The sequence below is a fragment of the Scedosporium apiospermum genome (genome assembly GCF_000732125.1).
Source record: "Scedosporium apiospermum strain IHEM 14462 chromosome Unknown SEQ_SAPIO_0121, whole genome shotgun sequence".
NCBI classification, from domain to species: domain Eukaryota; kingdom Fungi; phylum Ascomycota; class Sordariomycetes; order Microascales; family Microascaceae; genus Scedosporium; species Scedosporium apiospermum.
The window spans coordinates 1,962,336-1,980,265 of NW_015971822.1; the positions used below are offsets into that span (position 1 = coordinate 1,962,336).

The 17,930-nt window shown below is 50.6% G+C and overlaps 2 protein-coding genes and 4 pseudogenes across 2 annotated transcripts; 5 read left to right on the forward strand and 1 right to left on the reverse strand.

Moving 5' to 3' along the window:
• Window positions 1–1,629: 1,629 nt before the first annotated feature.
• SAPIO_CDS8601 (uncharacterized protein) lies at window positions 1,630–4,211 on the forward strand (the record flags this gene model as incomplete). Its single annotated transcript, XM_016790207.1, has 10 exons — window positions 1,630–2,079; window positions 2,148–2,529; window positions 2,708–2,799; window positions 2,859–3,134; window positions 3,196–3,243; window positions 3,299–3,515; window positions 3,589–3,618; window positions 3,687–3,731; window positions 3,793–3,927; window positions 4,024–4,211. The coding sequence occupies 10 exons, from the start codon at window positions 1,630–1,632 to the stop codon at window positions 4,209–4,211; spliced, it is 1,863 nt and encodes a 620-aa protein (XP_016640470.1).
• A 1,247-nt stretch (window positions 4,212–5,458) lies between these two features.
• Window positions 5,459–6,154, forward strand: SAPIO_CDS8602 (annotated as a pseudogene; the record flags this gene model as incomplete).
• Window positions 6,155–6,985: 831 nt separating this feature from the next.
• Window positions 6,986–10,297, forward strand: SAPIO_CDS8603 (annotated as a pseudogene; the record flags this gene model as incomplete).
• Window positions 10,298–10,819: 522 nt separating this feature from the next.
• SAPIO_CDS8604 (uncharacterized protein) lies at window positions 10,820–12,558 on the forward strand (the record flags this gene model as incomplete). Its single annotated transcript, XM_016790208.1, has 4 exons — window positions 10,820–10,862; window positions 11,105–12,264; window positions 12,338–12,424; window positions 12,502–12,558. The coding sequence occupies 4 exons, from the start codon at window positions 10,820–10,822 to the stop codon at window positions 12,556–12,558; spliced, it is 1,347 nt and encodes a 448-aa protein (XP_016640471.1).
• Window positions 12,559–14,604: 2,046 nt separating this feature from the next.
• SAPIO_CDS8605 lies at window positions 14,605–15,189 on the forward strand (annotated as a pseudogene; the record flags this gene model as incomplete).
• A 1,847-nt stretch (window positions 15,190–17,036) lies between these two features.
• Window positions 17,037–17,717, reverse strand: SAPIO_CDS8606 (annotated as a pseudogene; the record flags this gene model as incomplete).
• Between the last annotated feature and the right edge of the window lie 213 nt (window positions 17,718–17,930).

The window sequence follows — 17,930 nt, forward strand, 5'->3', positions numbered from 1 at the left end:
GTGGGGACATCGCGACCCGACTTGGACAATCCCAGACATCATCGGTTCCCGCCTCGATTCTTCCAGGGACATCCGGTTTACTAACCCCTACAAGAGGGCTCCAATCCCATCGGAGAGAATTCCAGACCGGGCTTGAACCACTTTATCTCCACAGACGGTAACGTCCCTGGAGCACGACTGGACTACGAGACACTTTTCTCTGTCCGCGTCTCTGTCATGCTCTATCGGGATGAAATCTATTCATCGGTCATCTCATGGCGATGTAACATGCCTCATTCTCATCTACGAGTGGTGGTCGTAGAAAGACGGTCTCAGCGCATGAGATCAGACCGCTTTTCCTGTGTGCTTCCATATCCTGCAAATATTGAGCGCTTGCAGCAGAATCGCCGTTGGCCGGATTCGTCTAGGATGATCAGTATCTCTTACAGACGTGGTAAAAAGGATTTGATCTCACTAACAGCCTCAACCGACCTAACCCTGCGGCATCGCGGATGGTGCTCACGTCATGTAGTAATTCCCGTGCGGCTCGGTGAGACCCAGCACCTGCTTTGTACCGCATCGTGGGGAGTACTCTCCAATCAGTGCCTCTTCATACTTTTCGTGCAACGTAGTCATCGGCCCATTACACATCACGACTGTAAGAATCTAAATGCCTTCTACCTCGGTACTGTGGGCAGCCAGTTAGCCTAGCAGACAGAAACCAAGAGCAAACGTCTAGTTCCCAGAGAGGGGAGGTTCTGGGTATCGAATACTAGCTGGCAATCATCACCATTACATTCAAAATTTAGGACCCCAACCAAGGCAGATTTGAGGACGACCACTACTTGTATTTTTGTAGTCTAAGTTGTTGGGGGTAGAACACGCGTAGGGAAATTTAAATGATTGCTGAAAAGGATTGGGAGGTGGTAAACCAATAAAATGAATTAAAATTCAATCCCCGGTATCAAACTGGGGTTGGACTGATGTTCGAAAAAGCATACCGCCTTTCCTCGCCAGGCGAAAATGAGGCGAACTTCTATGCGGGTAAAGCATACCTGGTTTCAAGCCACTTCGTATACGGGTTTCCGGCGATAGTACAATGGTGGCCGGTCAGCTGGTGGGTTCACTTTGGCATGCGCGCTTTTCATTTTCTTCTTTCCCTTTTTGGTGCAGTTGACGTTCCTGGCGTGTGCTTCGTATAGAATTTTGATGTCCACGTTGGTCGCCCGCATGCATCCCTCCTACCATATTGCACATACTCGATCCTTCCACCTGCTTCCGCTTCAAGAAAAGTCTAACAGCAGGCACAAAACATTATTGAGACTTCCTGCTGTTTCTTGCGTCCTGGGGGCAGCATCGAGGACGGTCATGTAATTCCCTGCAGTGTTCCCCCCCTTAGATATTCCACACATGAATCATCTAGACATAAGACGATAATATCTTACGCCATATTGGCCTGTATACGGAAGCGAGGGTGCGACTGCAGATTCAATGGAAATCTGAAGGATACAATAATCCTTGTCAGGCATCAAAAGATTTGGCAGTGATGTTGAGTACTTTTACACCTGAGGTTCCCTTTTATTCATCAATTTGCGGCTCAAATCCACCAAAATCTCATCCGACTACATCTCGACTTCTTTAATCCCCAGGATGTCGCTCGACAATGCTAAGAGCGCGAAGAGCGCCCGGACGGCTTTTACGGAAAGCAGCCTCTTGAGAACGCTCGCGGCTATCCTCCTCTGCTTCCTCTTTATATATCTTGTCCACGTGTGGACTCCTGGAGGACTCGACCTAGTGGGATGGAAACCGGAGGGAAACATCAAGCAACCGACTTTGTGGGAAGATCTTGTGCAGGGAAAAAGAGACGACGATTTGGCGAAAATCCGCAGCGAGTGGTTATTGGAGCTCTCATTTATTGAAAAGGCCAGCCTCCTGCCTTCCATCGCGGGCGAGTTTATTGAAAGTCTGCTTGATCCTGAAACCCTCTCGATCACGTCTATGGATGTACCAGATCTGTTGGCGTTGACCACGAGTGGATCCATTTCATCGGAAGTAGTAGTGACGGCCTTTTGCAAGCGCGCCGCGTTTGCCCATCAGTTGGTATGGTTTACTTGTATCCGGCAGCTTGCCATGCGTTATCTTCGGTGTTCTTCTGACGACCTTGACAGAATAAATCTCTCCTGGAGATTAACTTTGAGAGCGCCATTGTGCAGGCCAAAAAGTTAGATGCCTATTTCAAACGGGAGGGCAAAGCTCTCGGGCCGCTCCACGGTCTACCAATGACTCTTAAAGATCAGTACCATGTCAAAGGAATGAACACGACGATGGGATACGTCGGCTGGATTGATACCTTTGAAGGAAGCAAAGACTCACCTCTCAAAGGGGCTACAGAAAGTGAAATCGTTCGTGAGCTAGAATCCTTGGGCGCTATAATCATTGGCAAAACCACTTGTGTACAAAGTCTCTGGTATGGGGAAACCAACAATAATATCCTCGGATATAACTTCAACCCAGTCAACCAGAATCTTTCTTCTGGCGGAAGCTCTGGAGGTGAGCCGAGTCACAGTTCAGGTTTTGATGATCATGAAGAAGGGGACTAATACTGTTGTAGGCGAGGGCGCAATCCAAGCTCTGGGAGGCAGCGCAATTGGCATTGGGGCTGATGTTGGCAAGTCTCCACAATCTCGTATACTGCCAATCTAATGAATAAAGCCCTAATACCGTACAGGTGGATCCGTTTCTATGCCGGCATCATACAATGGTATTTTTAGCATCAAGCCTTCCGCCAACAGACTTTCTTTTAAGAACGTGGCGAACTCGGTTGGTTTTCCTTCCGATCGTTTATGTCTTTGAGCCAGCTAACGTGAGTTATTTCAAAGTCCAAGGGTCAAGCTCATATTCCCACGGTCCCGGGACTGCTTGGGCGTTCTATTTCTTCCATTAGGCTTCTGTTCGAGGCACTTCTGTCCACTGAACCCTGGCTTCGTGACCCCGAAGTCATTCCCCTCCCCTGGCGGGAAAACCAGGCACAGAATTACACCAAACGCAAGCTATCATTCGGTGTCTACGCACATGACGGCATAGTAAGGCCACATCCCCCAATTGAGCGGGCTCTGAACATAGTGATCGACGCTGTGCAAGCGCAAGGGCATGGCGTGAGTTTACAGGCCGTTTCTCTCGTGGACTATTGTGGCACCACTGACCGTGTTATTTCAGGCTGTCGATTGGAATCCCCCAAACCACACTGAAGCAGAAATATTGCATGTAAGTCAAGCCATTGAGACATCAAAGTTGGACACAAGCTGATTTTTGACTGCAGGACAAAATAGTAAATGCGGATGGCAACTATGATGTGCCCCAACAGTTGGCGCTCTCCGAGGAGCCATTTATCCCGGAGCTAATTCCTTATTTTCCGAATGGGAAGCCCCAAAAGCCGCTGAATGCTATTGAAGTCGAGCAGTTCGTCCAAAGGCTTCATGCATTCAGAAATGATTATAACGAGTATTGGCTCTCGACTAAAGCCCTTAGCGGGACAGGTAGGAGTGGTTTTTTGACCCGATGAGGTTGGTTCATTTTGGCAACGATAGGCTGATGGAGATTAATGCTTAGATCGGCCGGTTGATGCCTTGATTATGCCTAGTAAGCCTGCATGGCTCGTTTCCAGATCGTACTAATACGGACAACTAACCCGGGGGGGTTCTGAATAGTAACACCCACGGCTGCCGTCATCCCAGGGAGGTCATTCTACTACAGTAGGTTACCGCTCTCGGTTAAGCAAGTATTTATGTACATTAGTTGACCGAGTCATTGTAGCGTATACGTCCATTATCAATACGCTCGACTATGTAGCGATTGTAATCCCGGTTACATTCGCAGACAGAGCCATTGACAAACTTGATGTCGATTACCTCCCAGTCAGTGAGGTTGATAGACGCAACTGGAATGCTTGTAAGTTTTCTTCGTCACATACGCAGCTCATGGCTTCTATTTCCAGGGCTGGGCGATTCTACGTGATTAGCATAGCTTCATTAACTCGAACTGTAGATGATGCAGACATGTACCACGGCGCACCGGCGTGTGTGCAGATAGTGGGACAACGTCTTCAGGAGGAGAAACTGTTGGTCATCGCGCAGAGGGTGGTGGATGCCATAGAGGAGTACAAATATAAGCAAGAGAGGCTCTCGGGGAAAGAAACCGGTCTGAAGGTGCAGAATACCGATATAAATGGCTAGAAGAGGGCAGTACGCAGGCCCGGATGAATCACGAGCGAATAGGTCGCAGGTTGGCTCTCTGAGCGTGCCAGCGAGATCAATGATGAGCCTCTCCGCCCAGGACCCACCCTCTCGAGGTGCCTGTTCACGACCGCACCGAATCTCGGCTCGTGAGCAAGAACAACTTAGCTCGGAGAACATGTCCCCGGAACCAGAGGCTGGCTGAGCGGGGAAGGGTTGCTACAACTCGATAGAGTTAAGCCATGACGTCGAGTTTATTCGCTTGAGGCGTTCTGGCGCGTCAATCTGGCTCGATGCTAAGTTTAATTGGAGGATTGGCCGACGTTGACTTCAAGCTGCAAGGATGCGAGGAGATGGGGTTTTGGCTGGAAGGCGGCCCAAGAGTTGTGACTGCAGGCATCCAGTAGTATTTCAAGCCGGGAATGTCGGGAGCAAAATGTGAGCCTAGCCGTCGGATGAGGTTGCTGCCAAGCTCTCAATGGATATCGGTCTGCAATTGTGTTGCAAAAGTGAGCAGTCAATTGTACCTCGGTATAATCATATTCCGCTTAGCCTCTCCTCATTCATCATTAACAATTAATTGCCAGCTGACCGGCTGAACTGCCAAATGGCAACGGCCTGTTGATCGCATTGCCACTGGTTGTGGGTGGTCGGGATTTGCGGGGTCAACCAATCAAAACTCACTAATTATCATGTGAAAACCGCCTGTCGAGTTTCCTCTTCTGGGCTCATGTCGTTCGATCATGTACTATGACCATCTGGGAAAAAGCACGATGAAGTATTTTTGTACTCACTTTTTCCGAGCACTTCCAGTATTTCCGGCACGACCACACCAACACATCACGCCTCCCAATACTCCAATCATACCTGATCATCATTCCCCCTCTTGCTTTCTTCTTCCCCCTCTCTTTTTTTCCTTTTTGTTTTTGATCCCAAGGATTCGATTCTCCGTGCCCAGCCCAATTGCCTTGCTATGGCTAATTTTCTCCCCATCAAAATTCCTCGGACCAATTGATCCACCATCAAAACCGACATCCGAGGGTAAGCCTCGAGCTTGAGAAAATCTTCTCTTGGCCGTTCACCACCTGTGTGATAGCTCCATTGCGGGCCACATCCTGTCACCCAATGTCTACGTGCGGTTTAGACATACCATCGGCGCGATTGATCTACAACACGACCTATTAAGCTCGAGCTCGAAGCGTTTTACCTACGATCCTTGCGAACCTATTCACCTTCCTACGGACAAGATGGTTCTCTACCACACAGCGGCCAACACTTACGCCCACCCTTTCCCCGCCGTCACCCTCGCCTACTTCCTCCGATACACGTCTCCGGCTATCAACCCCTTCGCCACCCATGTCCTCAGCACCGACACTATCTCCAGCGAGGTCGACCCCGTCACTGGTCGCTTGCACATGACGCGCATCCATCTCAAGAAGTCCAGGATGCCCTCGGCCATCTTTAAGCTTCTCCCTGCTGGCGTCACAGGCGGGAAATCGGCCGAGAAAGCAAGCTACATTCTTGAGACGAGCGTCGTCGACATGCGGGAGGGTTGGATGAAGACCGAAAGTCGCAACCTTAACTTCACTGGTGTCTTGAGCGTTGTTGAGCAGCAGCTGTACAAGGTTCCCGAGGGTGTCTCCCCTCTCAGCATGCTTGGAAGCGATTCGAATACCGAGGTCTCTACGAAGGTTATCTTCAGGTCGAGACTCGGTGAGAAGATTAGGGGACGCCTCCAGGATGTTCGGGAGGACCGGTGGCTCTCAGGCTGGATGGGAACGAGGATCCGGGCCAGCATTGAGAAGATGGCTTCGACCAAGACCGTCGACCAGCTCGGAAAGAGCCGAGAGGGCATGAGGGTCGTCCTCGAGACGTTGCGACACTCTGGTGTTATGGGTGTTATGGAGATGGTCCGAAGGGAGAAGCAGATGCGAATGGCCTAGACTTGACCTACCCTCCTTGATTGATCCTCCAGACTCGAGTACGAGACACGAACAACGAGTTACGATATACCCCGGGAGACATATACGGCGGCAACCTGCTACCCTCGGCGGCTCCGCGAAGGCATACTGGAACGACATTCGCGCCCACGAGGTCCGGCCAGCCGCATGGCACAGATTCCCAACTTGGTACTCTTTTCCTCGATGGCGAACTCTACGCATTTTGTACATTACTCTGTTCTTTCTATCCGTGTTATTTTTGGTTCTAGCGTGGCGCCCGGGCTTTTTCTTGGCCGAGAGGGGCTTCAGCCTTGATGTACTGCCCCTGCTGCTTTGTATGGGCGAAACACCCTCTCCGCTCTCTCTGTACTTTGTACTAGTTAGTTATTGTACGAACATGTATTGCAATGTTGGGGGAAAAAAAGGTTGCAAAAATTGAACAAAATTGAACTTGCTTCTGTGTTGAATGACTTTTTTTCGGCAAGGCGAGTAGTTTCCCCGCCAAAATAACGGCCTGAGCTGAGGGGTTATGTTTGGGAATTAGGCACGATCCGGCATGTAAAGCGTTAGGCTTTAGCATCCGTACTGACTTCCAGATACCATACACATTACCAATGATCTGCTTCATCATCGGGTACTCTTCATCATCCTTAGGTCCTCTCTGACCCACAGATTTCGCGAATCTTCCCATGTCCAAGTCACGATGTTAGACTTACTTCGCTGACTAAGCGACTCACTGGCAGTGGCGCTGAACCGCTTGAAGAACCTCATCTCATTTGTGCCTCACAGACTATGATTCTGCATTAGATTTAATCATGCATCGAGATCTTGGAAATGGCGACTTCATCCAAGCGGGAAGTTATAGTCATAGACGACATATCGACGGCATCTGAATCTGAGTGGGACTTTGGTCCTGTCTCACGCGACGCGTCTACCGACGCGGCGAAGAAGACCCCCACCACAATAAAGCCCGACCCCGCGAAGGACATCGAAGAAAAGGTCCGTTGGACGGACGATTCCGAGGATGACAAGAAAATCCAAGGGAAAAGGAAACGACAGTCTATTGCGGGCTCTAAGAAGGCGACTCGGGGACGACCTTCCAAGAAGAAGAAGAAGAAAACAGACGAGGATGCCATTCCATCTGAGGATGAGCTTGCTGACGCAGGCCTGCCCGACTATATTCGGCAGCGACGAAAGACTTTTGAGGAGAACAGAAATATACTCACGCAGGCGGGTTTGCGGCTGCCCCCAACCTATGCGGGTATTGAATTGACTGATGAAGATCGACATGAGGCGCTTGAGACAAGGCCCAAGTTTGATGCAGCGAGCGGTATTAGACCATGTCGGCCCTATCAGGACATCGAACTCGAGCATTCTGGCGGTTTTATACCAGCGCCTATTGCTCAGTATCTCCGAGATTACCAAGTTGCAGGTGTGCGATTCTTACACCATCTGTTCGTCTACCAAAAGGGAGGCATCTTGGGAGACGACATGGGTCTCGGAAAAACTGTCCAAGTAGCCGCGTTCCTCACGGCTGCGTTTGGAAAGACCGGCGACGAGAGGGATAGTAAAAGGATGCGTGCAATGCGGCGGGACCGCGAAAACTGGTATCCTAGAGTGCTCGTGGTCTGCCCCGGTACCCTAATCCAGAACTGGAAGAATGAGCTTGATCGCTGGGGCTGGTGGCACGTTGATATTTGTCACGGATCCGGGAAAGAGGATGCAGTCATGACCGCTAGGTCAGGGCTTCTTGAAATAATGATTACAACTTACCAGACCTATAAACAAAACAGAAGCAGCATCAATGGCGTCGAGTGGGATGCCGTGGTAGCAGACGAATGCCACGTCATGAAGGACCGCCGCTCAGAGACCACCAAAGCTATGAATGAAGTCAACGCTCTCTGCCGCATCGGCCTCACTGGCACTGCCATTCAAAATTCATACGATGAACTATGGACGCTACTAAATTGGACAAATCCAGCGCACTTTGGAACGCTCTCCGAGTGGACCCGAACTATATCTCGACCTCTTACCATCGGCCAGTCCCACGACGCCACCCTAAAACAGCTGAGCATTGCCCGGAAGAGAGCGAAGCAGCTGGTACTGAATCTTCTTCCTAGATTCTTCCTGCGTCGCATGAAGACACTCATTGCCGATCAGCTTCCGAAGAAGAGCGACAAGGTGGTCTTTTGCCCTCTAACTGAAGTGCAAAAAGAGGCATACGAAAACTTCCTGGACAGTGAAATGGTAACCCTGCTACGCACCCTTGGTGATCCGTGTAGTTGTGGCCAGATCAGAGACAACGGGATAAGGACCAAGAAAGGGTGGTGCTGCTATAAATTCCTCCCAGATGGGCGCACTTGGCAGTCGATAGTGTTCCCCTGCATGATGGCCCTCCAGAAGATGTCAAATCACGTCACTCTTATGGTACCTTCGTCCCTCGATATGGTAGACAAGCAAGATTCCGAGCTTAAGATGCTGAAACTCGCGTTGCCGGACACGTGGCAGGAGCTGTACCAAAAGAGGGACTCCATGGTCAACCTTGCGAACCCGGAATTTTGCGGCAAATGGAAGATTTTGAAGAAGCTCCTCAGGTTCTGGCACGGAAACGGCGACAAAGTGCTCGTCTTTTCGCATAGCGTCAAGCTCCTCCGCATTCTCCAGTATCTTTTCTGCAACACTAGCTACTCCGTTAGCTATCTCGATGGATCCCTCAGCTACGATGACCGGCAGAGAGTGGTGGATGACTTCAACTCGGACCCGAGCCAGTTTGTCTTTTTGATATCGACGAAAGCTGGCGGGGTTGGATTAAACATCACGTCGGCGAACAAAGTTGTCATTGTCGATCCGCATTGGAACCCTTCGTATGACCTTCAGGCGCAAGACCGGGCTTACCGTATAGGGCAGACCAGAGACGTTGACGTCTTTCGGCTTATCGCGGCGGGAACCATTGAAGAAATTGTCTACGCTAGGCAGATATATAAACAGCAGCAGGCAAACATCGGATACAGTGCCTCAGAGGAGAGGCGCTACTTCAAGGGTGTCCAGAAGGACGAGGAGAGAAAGGGAGAAATCTTCGGCCTCGCCAACATCTTCAATTACCATGGAGATCAAATTGTGCTGCGAGAGATTGTTAACAAGACCAATATCGCAGAGGCGAGAGTGGGAATCAATCTCGTGGAGCTCAACATCGAACAGGCAGTTAAGGATGAGGGACTGGCGACGACTACTACAGTTAAGAAGGAGGGCCCCGATGACGATGGGGGCATGAGCCAATTGGCCGCACTCGTTTCGGTCGAGAACAAGGAAGAGATATTTGCTTCGAAGAGAAACGAGAAGCCGAAAAGCGATGCTATCCAAGCGATCCTAGCTTCCGTCGGGGTTGAATATACGCACGAGAACTCCGAGGTGGTTGGTTCATCCAAGGTCGAGCAGCAATTATCCCGACGCGCCGAACTTGTCGGGGATTCTGACACGGATCTCGACGGCGAGAGCGCTCTGTTTGCAGAAGACCCGCTCTTTGAAAGTCGCGGTACCGGCGGGACGAGTGCATACGTTTATAATCCGCCCGAGGAAGTGATGCAACGTCAATTCTGCTCCATGGCTAGGGAGTTCGGGTTTCCGAATGCTACAGAGTTTGCTCTTGTTGTGGAGAGCATGACGCAGGAGCAGCGGAGGAACTGCCTTGACAAGTTTTACAAGAGCCGGGCTGCGAAGTTGGAGTTGGAGAGTACCGCTTCGCCTAGTGTTGAGCCTGACGGAAGAGCGGCTAAGACTGAAGTTACCGGGACGAATTACTCGAAGGTCAAGGCAGAGATTAAGAGTGAGGGGCTCCGAGATAGGGTCAAGCCTGACCCCGAAAATGTCAAAGTTAAGCCGGAGACCAAGAGCGAAGACACTGGGGCCCGAATCAAGCCTGAGGCGGGTATGAGTGACCCAACAACAGCTATACCACTAACATCCACTATTGCTACCAAGCCGGAGAGGCTGGATAGCAAGGTGAAGCTAGAAGGTGGCTACGAAGGGAACATTAAGGAAAGCAAGCAGGAGACGAAGCCGCCCAAGACCGAAACCGCAGTCACAGCCGAGGGAAGCAAAAGAGTGTCGGTATTCATCTCGGACGATGACGACGATGACGAGCTATGACTATTGTATTTTAGCGAGGCTGTGGTTGGTGGCTAAAACGATGGCGGTTAGACGCGGATATGGACGGGCATGGCAAGGACAGGAGCTTTTTGATACCCAGAGGAGGCGTTCGGACAGAGAGGCTCTATCGAATTTATCAAATAATACGTGCGACGCCTATTTGAGCCAAGGCTTTAATGTGATTGCTCGCTCCATTCTGACGAGCATAGGATGGTGCAATATGTTGCAGTTGGTGTGATCAAGTAATTGTACTTTGTATCCTTCGGTGTGAGGGCGGCGGGGAAATTTTGCCCCGCGCCGAGCCTCCCGCGTCAGTACAATTGTATTCTCCAGCGACGCTCCAATTGCATTCCACAGGGCGATTTAGCTGCCCCGCTCCTCAGAAGTCAGGAAAGATACAGTCGAACTGTATTACAAAGTCGTCCCGCTCCAAAAATTTCTTTGCTCCTCCCACACCGTTACTTCGCACTCAGGAATCTGAGGACCAGCGATATTCAATCCCAGACCCGACATATTTTCAATATGGCGGCTCAAACTCCCACTGAGGCGCTCAAGAAGCTTAGCGGTGAGTGAACTCAATGTTCTTTCCATCTCGCCTTCATTCTTGAACTTCGTACTGTCTGGACGCTGCCCCACGTAACATGGGGCGTCAGAACGCCTTGGGAGCACACGACGTCATTGTGCCCAAAATGCAGAGACGCTGCCCTATTCAAGTCACACACAGAGAGAGGGGTGAAAGGGAACAAAAGAAGGAAAAAAAAAAATTCAGAATTGTATTATCCAATTACTAACATCTGGTGGTTACAGTCAACGACGCACCCGGTGCGGCTGAGAAAGCGGGCTCCAACGGCGCGCCCAGCGGTGCCAACGCCGAGCACGACGAAGACTCCGATGACGACGCGGACGAGGTAGCTGCACAGGGCGGAGCTGGTGGCGAATCCGGCGCGGCCAAGAAAAAGAAGAAGAAGAAGAAGTCCAAGTCCAAGAAGAAGAAGCCCACGGCGCAGTCCGACCCGCCCCGCGTGCTCGTGTCGCAGCTGTTCCCCAACAACACCTACCCTCACGGCGAGGAGGTCGAGTACCTGGATGAGAACCGGTTCAGGACCACGAACGAGGAGAAGAGGCACCTCGATAACATCAACAATGATAAGACGGCCGATTTCCGCCATGCTGCCGAGGTCCACCGTCAGGTGAGGCAGTGGGCTCAGAAGAACATCAAGCCCGGCCAGACCCTCACCGAGATTGCTGAGGGTATCGAGGACGGTGTCCGCGCGCTGACGGGCCATTCGGGTCTTGAAGAGGGTGATGCTCTGAAGGCAGGTATGGGTTTCCCTACGGGTCTGAGCATCAACCACTGCGCGGCGCACTACACCCCTAACGCGGGTAACAAAATGGTCCTCCAGCAGGGAGACGTCATGAAGGTGGATTTCGGCGTGCATGTGAACGGAAGCATCGTCGACAGTGCCTTCACCATGGCTTTCGAACCCCAGTTCGATAACCTCCTCGCCGCCGTCAAGGACGCCACCAATGCTGGTGTTCGCGAGGCTGGTATCGACGTCCGTGTTGGCGAGGTCGGCGCGGCCATCCAGGAGGTCATGGAGAGCTACGAGGTTGAAATCAACGGCACGACATATCCCGTCAAGTCGATCCGTAACCTCAACGGCCATACGATTCTTCCTTACTCTATACACGGCACCAAGAGTGTGCCCATCGTGAAGAGCAATGACATGACCAAGATGGAGGAGGGTGATGTCTTTGCCGTCGAGACGTTCGGCAGTACCGGTAACGGCTACGTTCACGACGATATGGAGACCTCGCACTACGCTCGCGTTGGAGACGCGCCCAATGTGGCTCTGAGGTTGAGCTCGGCGAAGCAGTTGCTTAACGTGATCAACAAGAACTTTGGCACTTTGCCCTTCTGCAGACGATACCTGGATAGGTTGGGGCAGGAGAAGTATCTTTTGGGTGTAAGTCTACGGGTTTTGCTCCGGATTCAAACAATCGGCCATCTTCCCAGGGTTTGCTAACAAGAAAATGCAGTTGAATAACCTTGTATCAAACGGAATTGTGGAGGCGTATCCCCCTCTCTGTGACAAGAAGGGCTCCTACACGGCTCAGTACGAGCACGTAAGTTTTTGTTGACCGAGACTTGGTTTTGTTGACTCATTCATCATTTATCGCTGACATATTTTTGCTCCTTTTAGACCATCCTCCTCCGACCTACCGTAAAGGAGGTCATCAGCCGCGGCGACGACTACTGAGGCTCCTCGTGGTGTAGGCCGATTTGCTGTTTCTGGTCACGTTTCTTATCATGAAAAAGGATGTAGAGATCGGGAAACATGAATATTTGGGATTCACCTTACGAATAACGAGACATTTTCTGGATAGCAAAGGCTCGCCCAGCCATCTGAATGTTGAATGAAACATTCTTTCGAGAGATTGAACTTGTACGGGTCTGGATTCTTTCAACGTGGGCCTAGACTGTCTAGTGGGGGCAGAGTAGATTTGATGCAGGTCGCCGCACGTGGGTCGGGTGCTGCGGTATGACCCAAATGGAAATGACAGTTTAAGTTGAAGGCTCTTTGCAGATCTTCTTCTGTTTTGGAAATCCCGCACATGAGAAGGAATCGATGAGGCTGAGTCTAATATGCTCGTATGCTCGCAACTACTATATATCTATCCCGCACAGTCGAAGTCTTGATCTTGGTAAGAACACTTAGTTTTAGAGGCAAATCTGAGGAAACAGAGGCAAAAAGGGACGCACCTTCGTCATACGAAGGAACATGGGGCAATTGGCTGAGGTTCCATAGTACCTACCTGCCGTTGCTCGCTGGCTTCATTATCACAAGCCCCTCTTCCATGCTCCATGTGCCTCCACCCACCCCTCGTGTACACTAAACTCCAGATTCTATTGCCCCGGCCCCCGGTGCTCGGCATCATGGAGACCGGTACGCCAAGGTGCCCAGTACAAGCATAGCCGCGGCTCTCAGAGGAAGGGAAAAAAAAAATACTCCACTTTCTACCTCGTACAGGTAGTAGTGCAGTTTAGCTGTGGCTAGTGCAGATTATGTCCAGTAAGGCGCTATCAAACCCATTGATATCCATTGATTTTCGGCCTTGTACTTCTTAGTCTGACTCAAGGGGTATCAATCCAAAGGATTCAGTGGTTCATTTCTAATGCCAACCTTTCCCCGGCTCGAGTCCAGGTATCCTCCTGCTCAAGTCCCGAGATTTCCCACCAAGCCTGTGTATTTTCCAGGCTATCCGAAGACGAAAATAAAATAAAACTAAATAACAACGAGAGAAAGGATAAAGAGAGAAATAAATCGAGTTCTTACGAGTAGAAACTCGCCGAACCTTCGTCGTCACAAGGCCTCCTCGGACACAGCGAAGTCGGCGGTGGCGGGGCATCCGAGAGATTTTTTTTTTTTTTTTTTTTCTTCCCTCCCTGTCGTCCCTTCCTCTTTGGTCTGGGCCTCTGGAGAAAGAGGGTTGTCACTTGGCCCAGCACGTCATAGCGTTGGTGCTAGTCGATTCCGGAGAATCCTCGACGCTAAACCGCATCAAGCAGCACAGACAGTGACCAAGAACACTCTAGCCAATGGGAGAACGGAATAGTCATTAGTCATTGTTCAGAGAGTGAGGCAGAAATGTTTAAATCGTGGCGTTCACGGAGAAAGATAGAAGACAACAACGCGACCAATCAAATCGCGCCGCCGTAAAAAGTCCGTTTTTGAGAAATTCTGACTCGACCCGAAAAAAATTCGCGGCACATTTAATAATACTCTGCGCCTTCCCTCTATTTTTGCTTCGTACCTCATCTCTCCTTTATCCGTCCAACGTCGTTTTTGTTTTCGACATCTACGGACTCGTTGCCGCTTGTTGCAACTGCTTTGTTTCTTTTTTTAATTGCACTAATTATTTGACAGTCCCTCGTTAAGTTGTCAAATCCCATCCGCAACTCTAATGGATGCGTGAGATTCCCAACCGGCACATCGTTTGTACCGAAATATACCGAGCGACAGCTTAGCTTCTGTTGCCGAAGTCGACGATCGAGATCTTGCATATATCTCGCATCACTTCGACAAAACCCAATTCCCAAAGCCCTCTGAGCGTTCCGACAATTATTTCATTGTCGGTTCTTGTCTTCGAGCGCGTTTTCCTTCAATTGGAGTCGATTTTTTGCATCGTGGACCTTCACGTGTCAATCGACTTCCCTAGCTCCGAAGGACGGGGGAAAAAAAAATATCTCGACCCAGGACCACTAGAACCCTAACCACATTCTACATCCTGCACAACCGTTCAAAATGAGGTGGCTCTCGAACAACGTCACTTTCAACTACTCCTGGGAGGAGGTCTCCATTGCCAACTGGCAAAAGTACGGCCCGTGGAACAACAAATCCACCCACGTCGTCGCCGTCGACACGATATCACGAAGCGTCGACGAGGAGACCGGCATCCTCCGCACCGAACGTCTCATCACATGCAAGCAGTCTGCTCCCGATTGGCTCAAGAGCCTCATGGGCAGCTCCATGGAGACCTCCCACGTCTACGAGGCTTCCTACGTCAACCCTCAGGAGCGCACCGTCACCATGGTCTCGCAGAACCTGACCTGGTCCAATCTCGTCAGCGTCCAGGAGACCGTCGTCTACAAGCCCCTCTGCGATAAGAAGACCGCTTTCGAGCAGACGGCCAAGATCACTGCCCTCTGCGGCGGCTGGCAGAGGATTAAGAACAGCATCGAGGATACCCTCGTCAACCGATTCATGGAGAACGCTCACAAGGGTCGTGAAGGCTTCGAGATGGTTCTTGAGATGAGCAGGCGGGCCTTTGCCGAGGAGCGCGAGAAGGAGAAGTTGAAGATGGCTCTCCGCCTCCCCATGGCTGCATAGCTTGTTCGCTTCAGCTATCCCGGATCATCCGGGCCAACCAAGAAAAAATCTCCACAGAGCACACTCCAATAATCGCCGCCTATCCCCTCCCCACTTTCGACACACGATAGAAACCAAACCGTTACGAACAGATTTTCTTTCTTCGAACGCGATTTTTACGGCCTGAGCGATTGTCTCCGATGTTCTACGTTTTATTTTTATTTTTTTTTTCTTTCCTTCCACTTTTATTTGATGGCGTTCGAGAAAGAGGAGACAAGGGAAGTTAGGAAACCAAAAAAGGGAAAGATAAAAGTTTTCTTCGTTTCGCATAAACAAGGGTATCTTGGGCTGGTTTTTTTTGCTTCTTTATTTCATCTTCTCTTTTCATTATTTCCTCCTTACTCCACCCCACTTTCTGGCGTTCGAGGCAGGCAAGCATAGCATGCATAGCATAAACTCTTTTTTTTCACGACGAGGGAGGGACGAAGAAGGAGGACTGGCGAGACGGTCTCCCAGTCTTTCTGTGTATAATATCATTTCCCTCTCCCCTTTCTGCTTTCTGCCGCCGTTCAGGAATACCCTTTTTCTTTTTTTTTTTTTTTTTTTTTTTTTTTTTCTTTTTTCTTTTTTTTTTGCTCTTCCAGATTATAATGGGATAGACCTGAGAAAGGTCGTTTCCTTTGTTATTGGAGGCGAGATGGATGAAGCGGGTTTGGCTTGTTTTCCTTTCAAACTTGATGCCTCGGCAACCTTTGTACACATTATGAACCTACGGATCGTCGTACATAGACAGGACATTGACGCTTCTCTGCTCTGCAAATCAGGTCTCTTGATCGCTCTTGCCTGTGAACAATAATCCTTCCGCTAGCTGGCGAGGCTAGCTCCCATATCTCCCGCCGCCTTCTCCTCACGAACACCCATGCCAAGGCGAAACGGAAAGGGACATCCACGACGGGCCCAAACTTCATTTCGAGGGCCCTAAAGACCGAACTCGGCGACAAAAATAAATTGCCCAATAATGGAAGATTCGGAAAGAAGGCGTGTTTCTCAACATTGCTTTCTCAGACTCGGACCTTCCAGAATCTGCGAGCAGCCCACCCGCAATAGGGAAGAAGAAAAACTATATCAAGGAAGAGTGGAAACGGGAGTGATGCTCTCTGCCACCAAGCTTCAGTTAGACGTATTGTAGAATCCGAAGGGCTAAGATGGGTTTGTAGGCTAAAACGAAAGGAGGGAGCTATGGAGAACGAAAGAATTGCTGGAGGAGTGACGATTTGGACGAGGACACCAGGAATGTTGTCTGGGGAGGATGGGGCCCTCACGGGCTGGTGACAACTCGAATTGGTTGGAGGCAGGATATGGTTTTTGTTTTCACATGCATCCACGCGGGTCTTTTGTGTTCTTCAGTAAAGATATTGATAGAATTCTACTATTCCCAGACTATTCCCAAAAAGAATCTCCCACCTGGTATGTGCCCATGTCCTCCCGCGCATGGATTGAAGATGTCAAATCTCAAACCAGTCACCCTTTCCACACACAATTTGCGTTCGTACAAGTAAAACCCAAACATCCAGTTTCCAGCTCAAGACGCTCATTTCGTAAGAGTCCCAAGGACATGAGGAGTAATTTGATGCCATGGCTCATCGACACACCTCTCGAGGTCGATATCCGACCACTCTCCCGCCTTGAGCAACGTCTCCTTCGTTGGCCTCGTCAACTGACACCCCCCGATCATTGTCGGCCAGAAGATATTCACAATGGCTTTGTATCCTCTACGTTAGTCCTAAGTTCCTTTCGAAATTCCAACGAGGATGGGGGGGATTGTCAATCAATCAAAAAAAAAAAAAAAAAAAAAAAAAAAAAAAAAATTACTCACCCTGATACACCCTCATCCACCACCCAACCCCATCCGCCCTAACATGCTCATAAACATACCACCGTCCCCCGGGCTTCAAATACCCATAAACCTCTCTGGCAATCTCCTCGGGGCCTGGAACACTACACATGCACAAAATTGTCACCACGCTATCCACGCTCCCCTTCTCGACCCGGCACCCATCCCATTCGCCATACGCCACGTCCTGCACGCCCGCGGGCACGACGACGTACTTCTCCCCAATCCCCAAATCTTCCACCCTCTTCCTCAACACACTCAAGCTCCCCGGATTCGGCTCCACGCCAAACACCCTGTCCACCTTCTCATCGCCCGCCAGTAAACTCGCCCAAAGCCCCGTCCCCGCTCCGATCTCGAGGACGGTTCCCGACATGGGCTCGTGCTCATGTTTTCCCGTGACGGCACCCCCGCGCACTTGGCCCTTTAGCAGGGCCGTTACGCGCTGGTCTCCGCTTTGGCGGATGTCTGGGCTCACAGCCGTCCAGAACCGGAAGAACCACGCGTCGCGGAGCGCGGACCATGAGAAGAGCTTCGATAGGGAGCTTGTGCGGACGTGTGTTGATATTGTGGCCGGAAGGTGGCGGAGGGAGAGGAACAGGAAGAGCCAGGGGTCGATGTGGCCGGCGACCACGGCACGAAAGTCGGATTGGGACATTGTGGGGGTGGTGGTCTTGGCAGTTTTCACCCCTTTTTCGTTGAGGACGGTTTTGAAATGAACAAAAATGGGGTGAGCACTCCGCCACGAGAAAATATGGAACAAAGGACTGAAGAGGGAGTCTGGGTGTGAAGTGTCAAGGCTCGAAATGGGGGGTCTGGACGGGTGTAACTTGTGTGTAAGTTTTCCAGGATGGGTGGACCTTTTGAACCG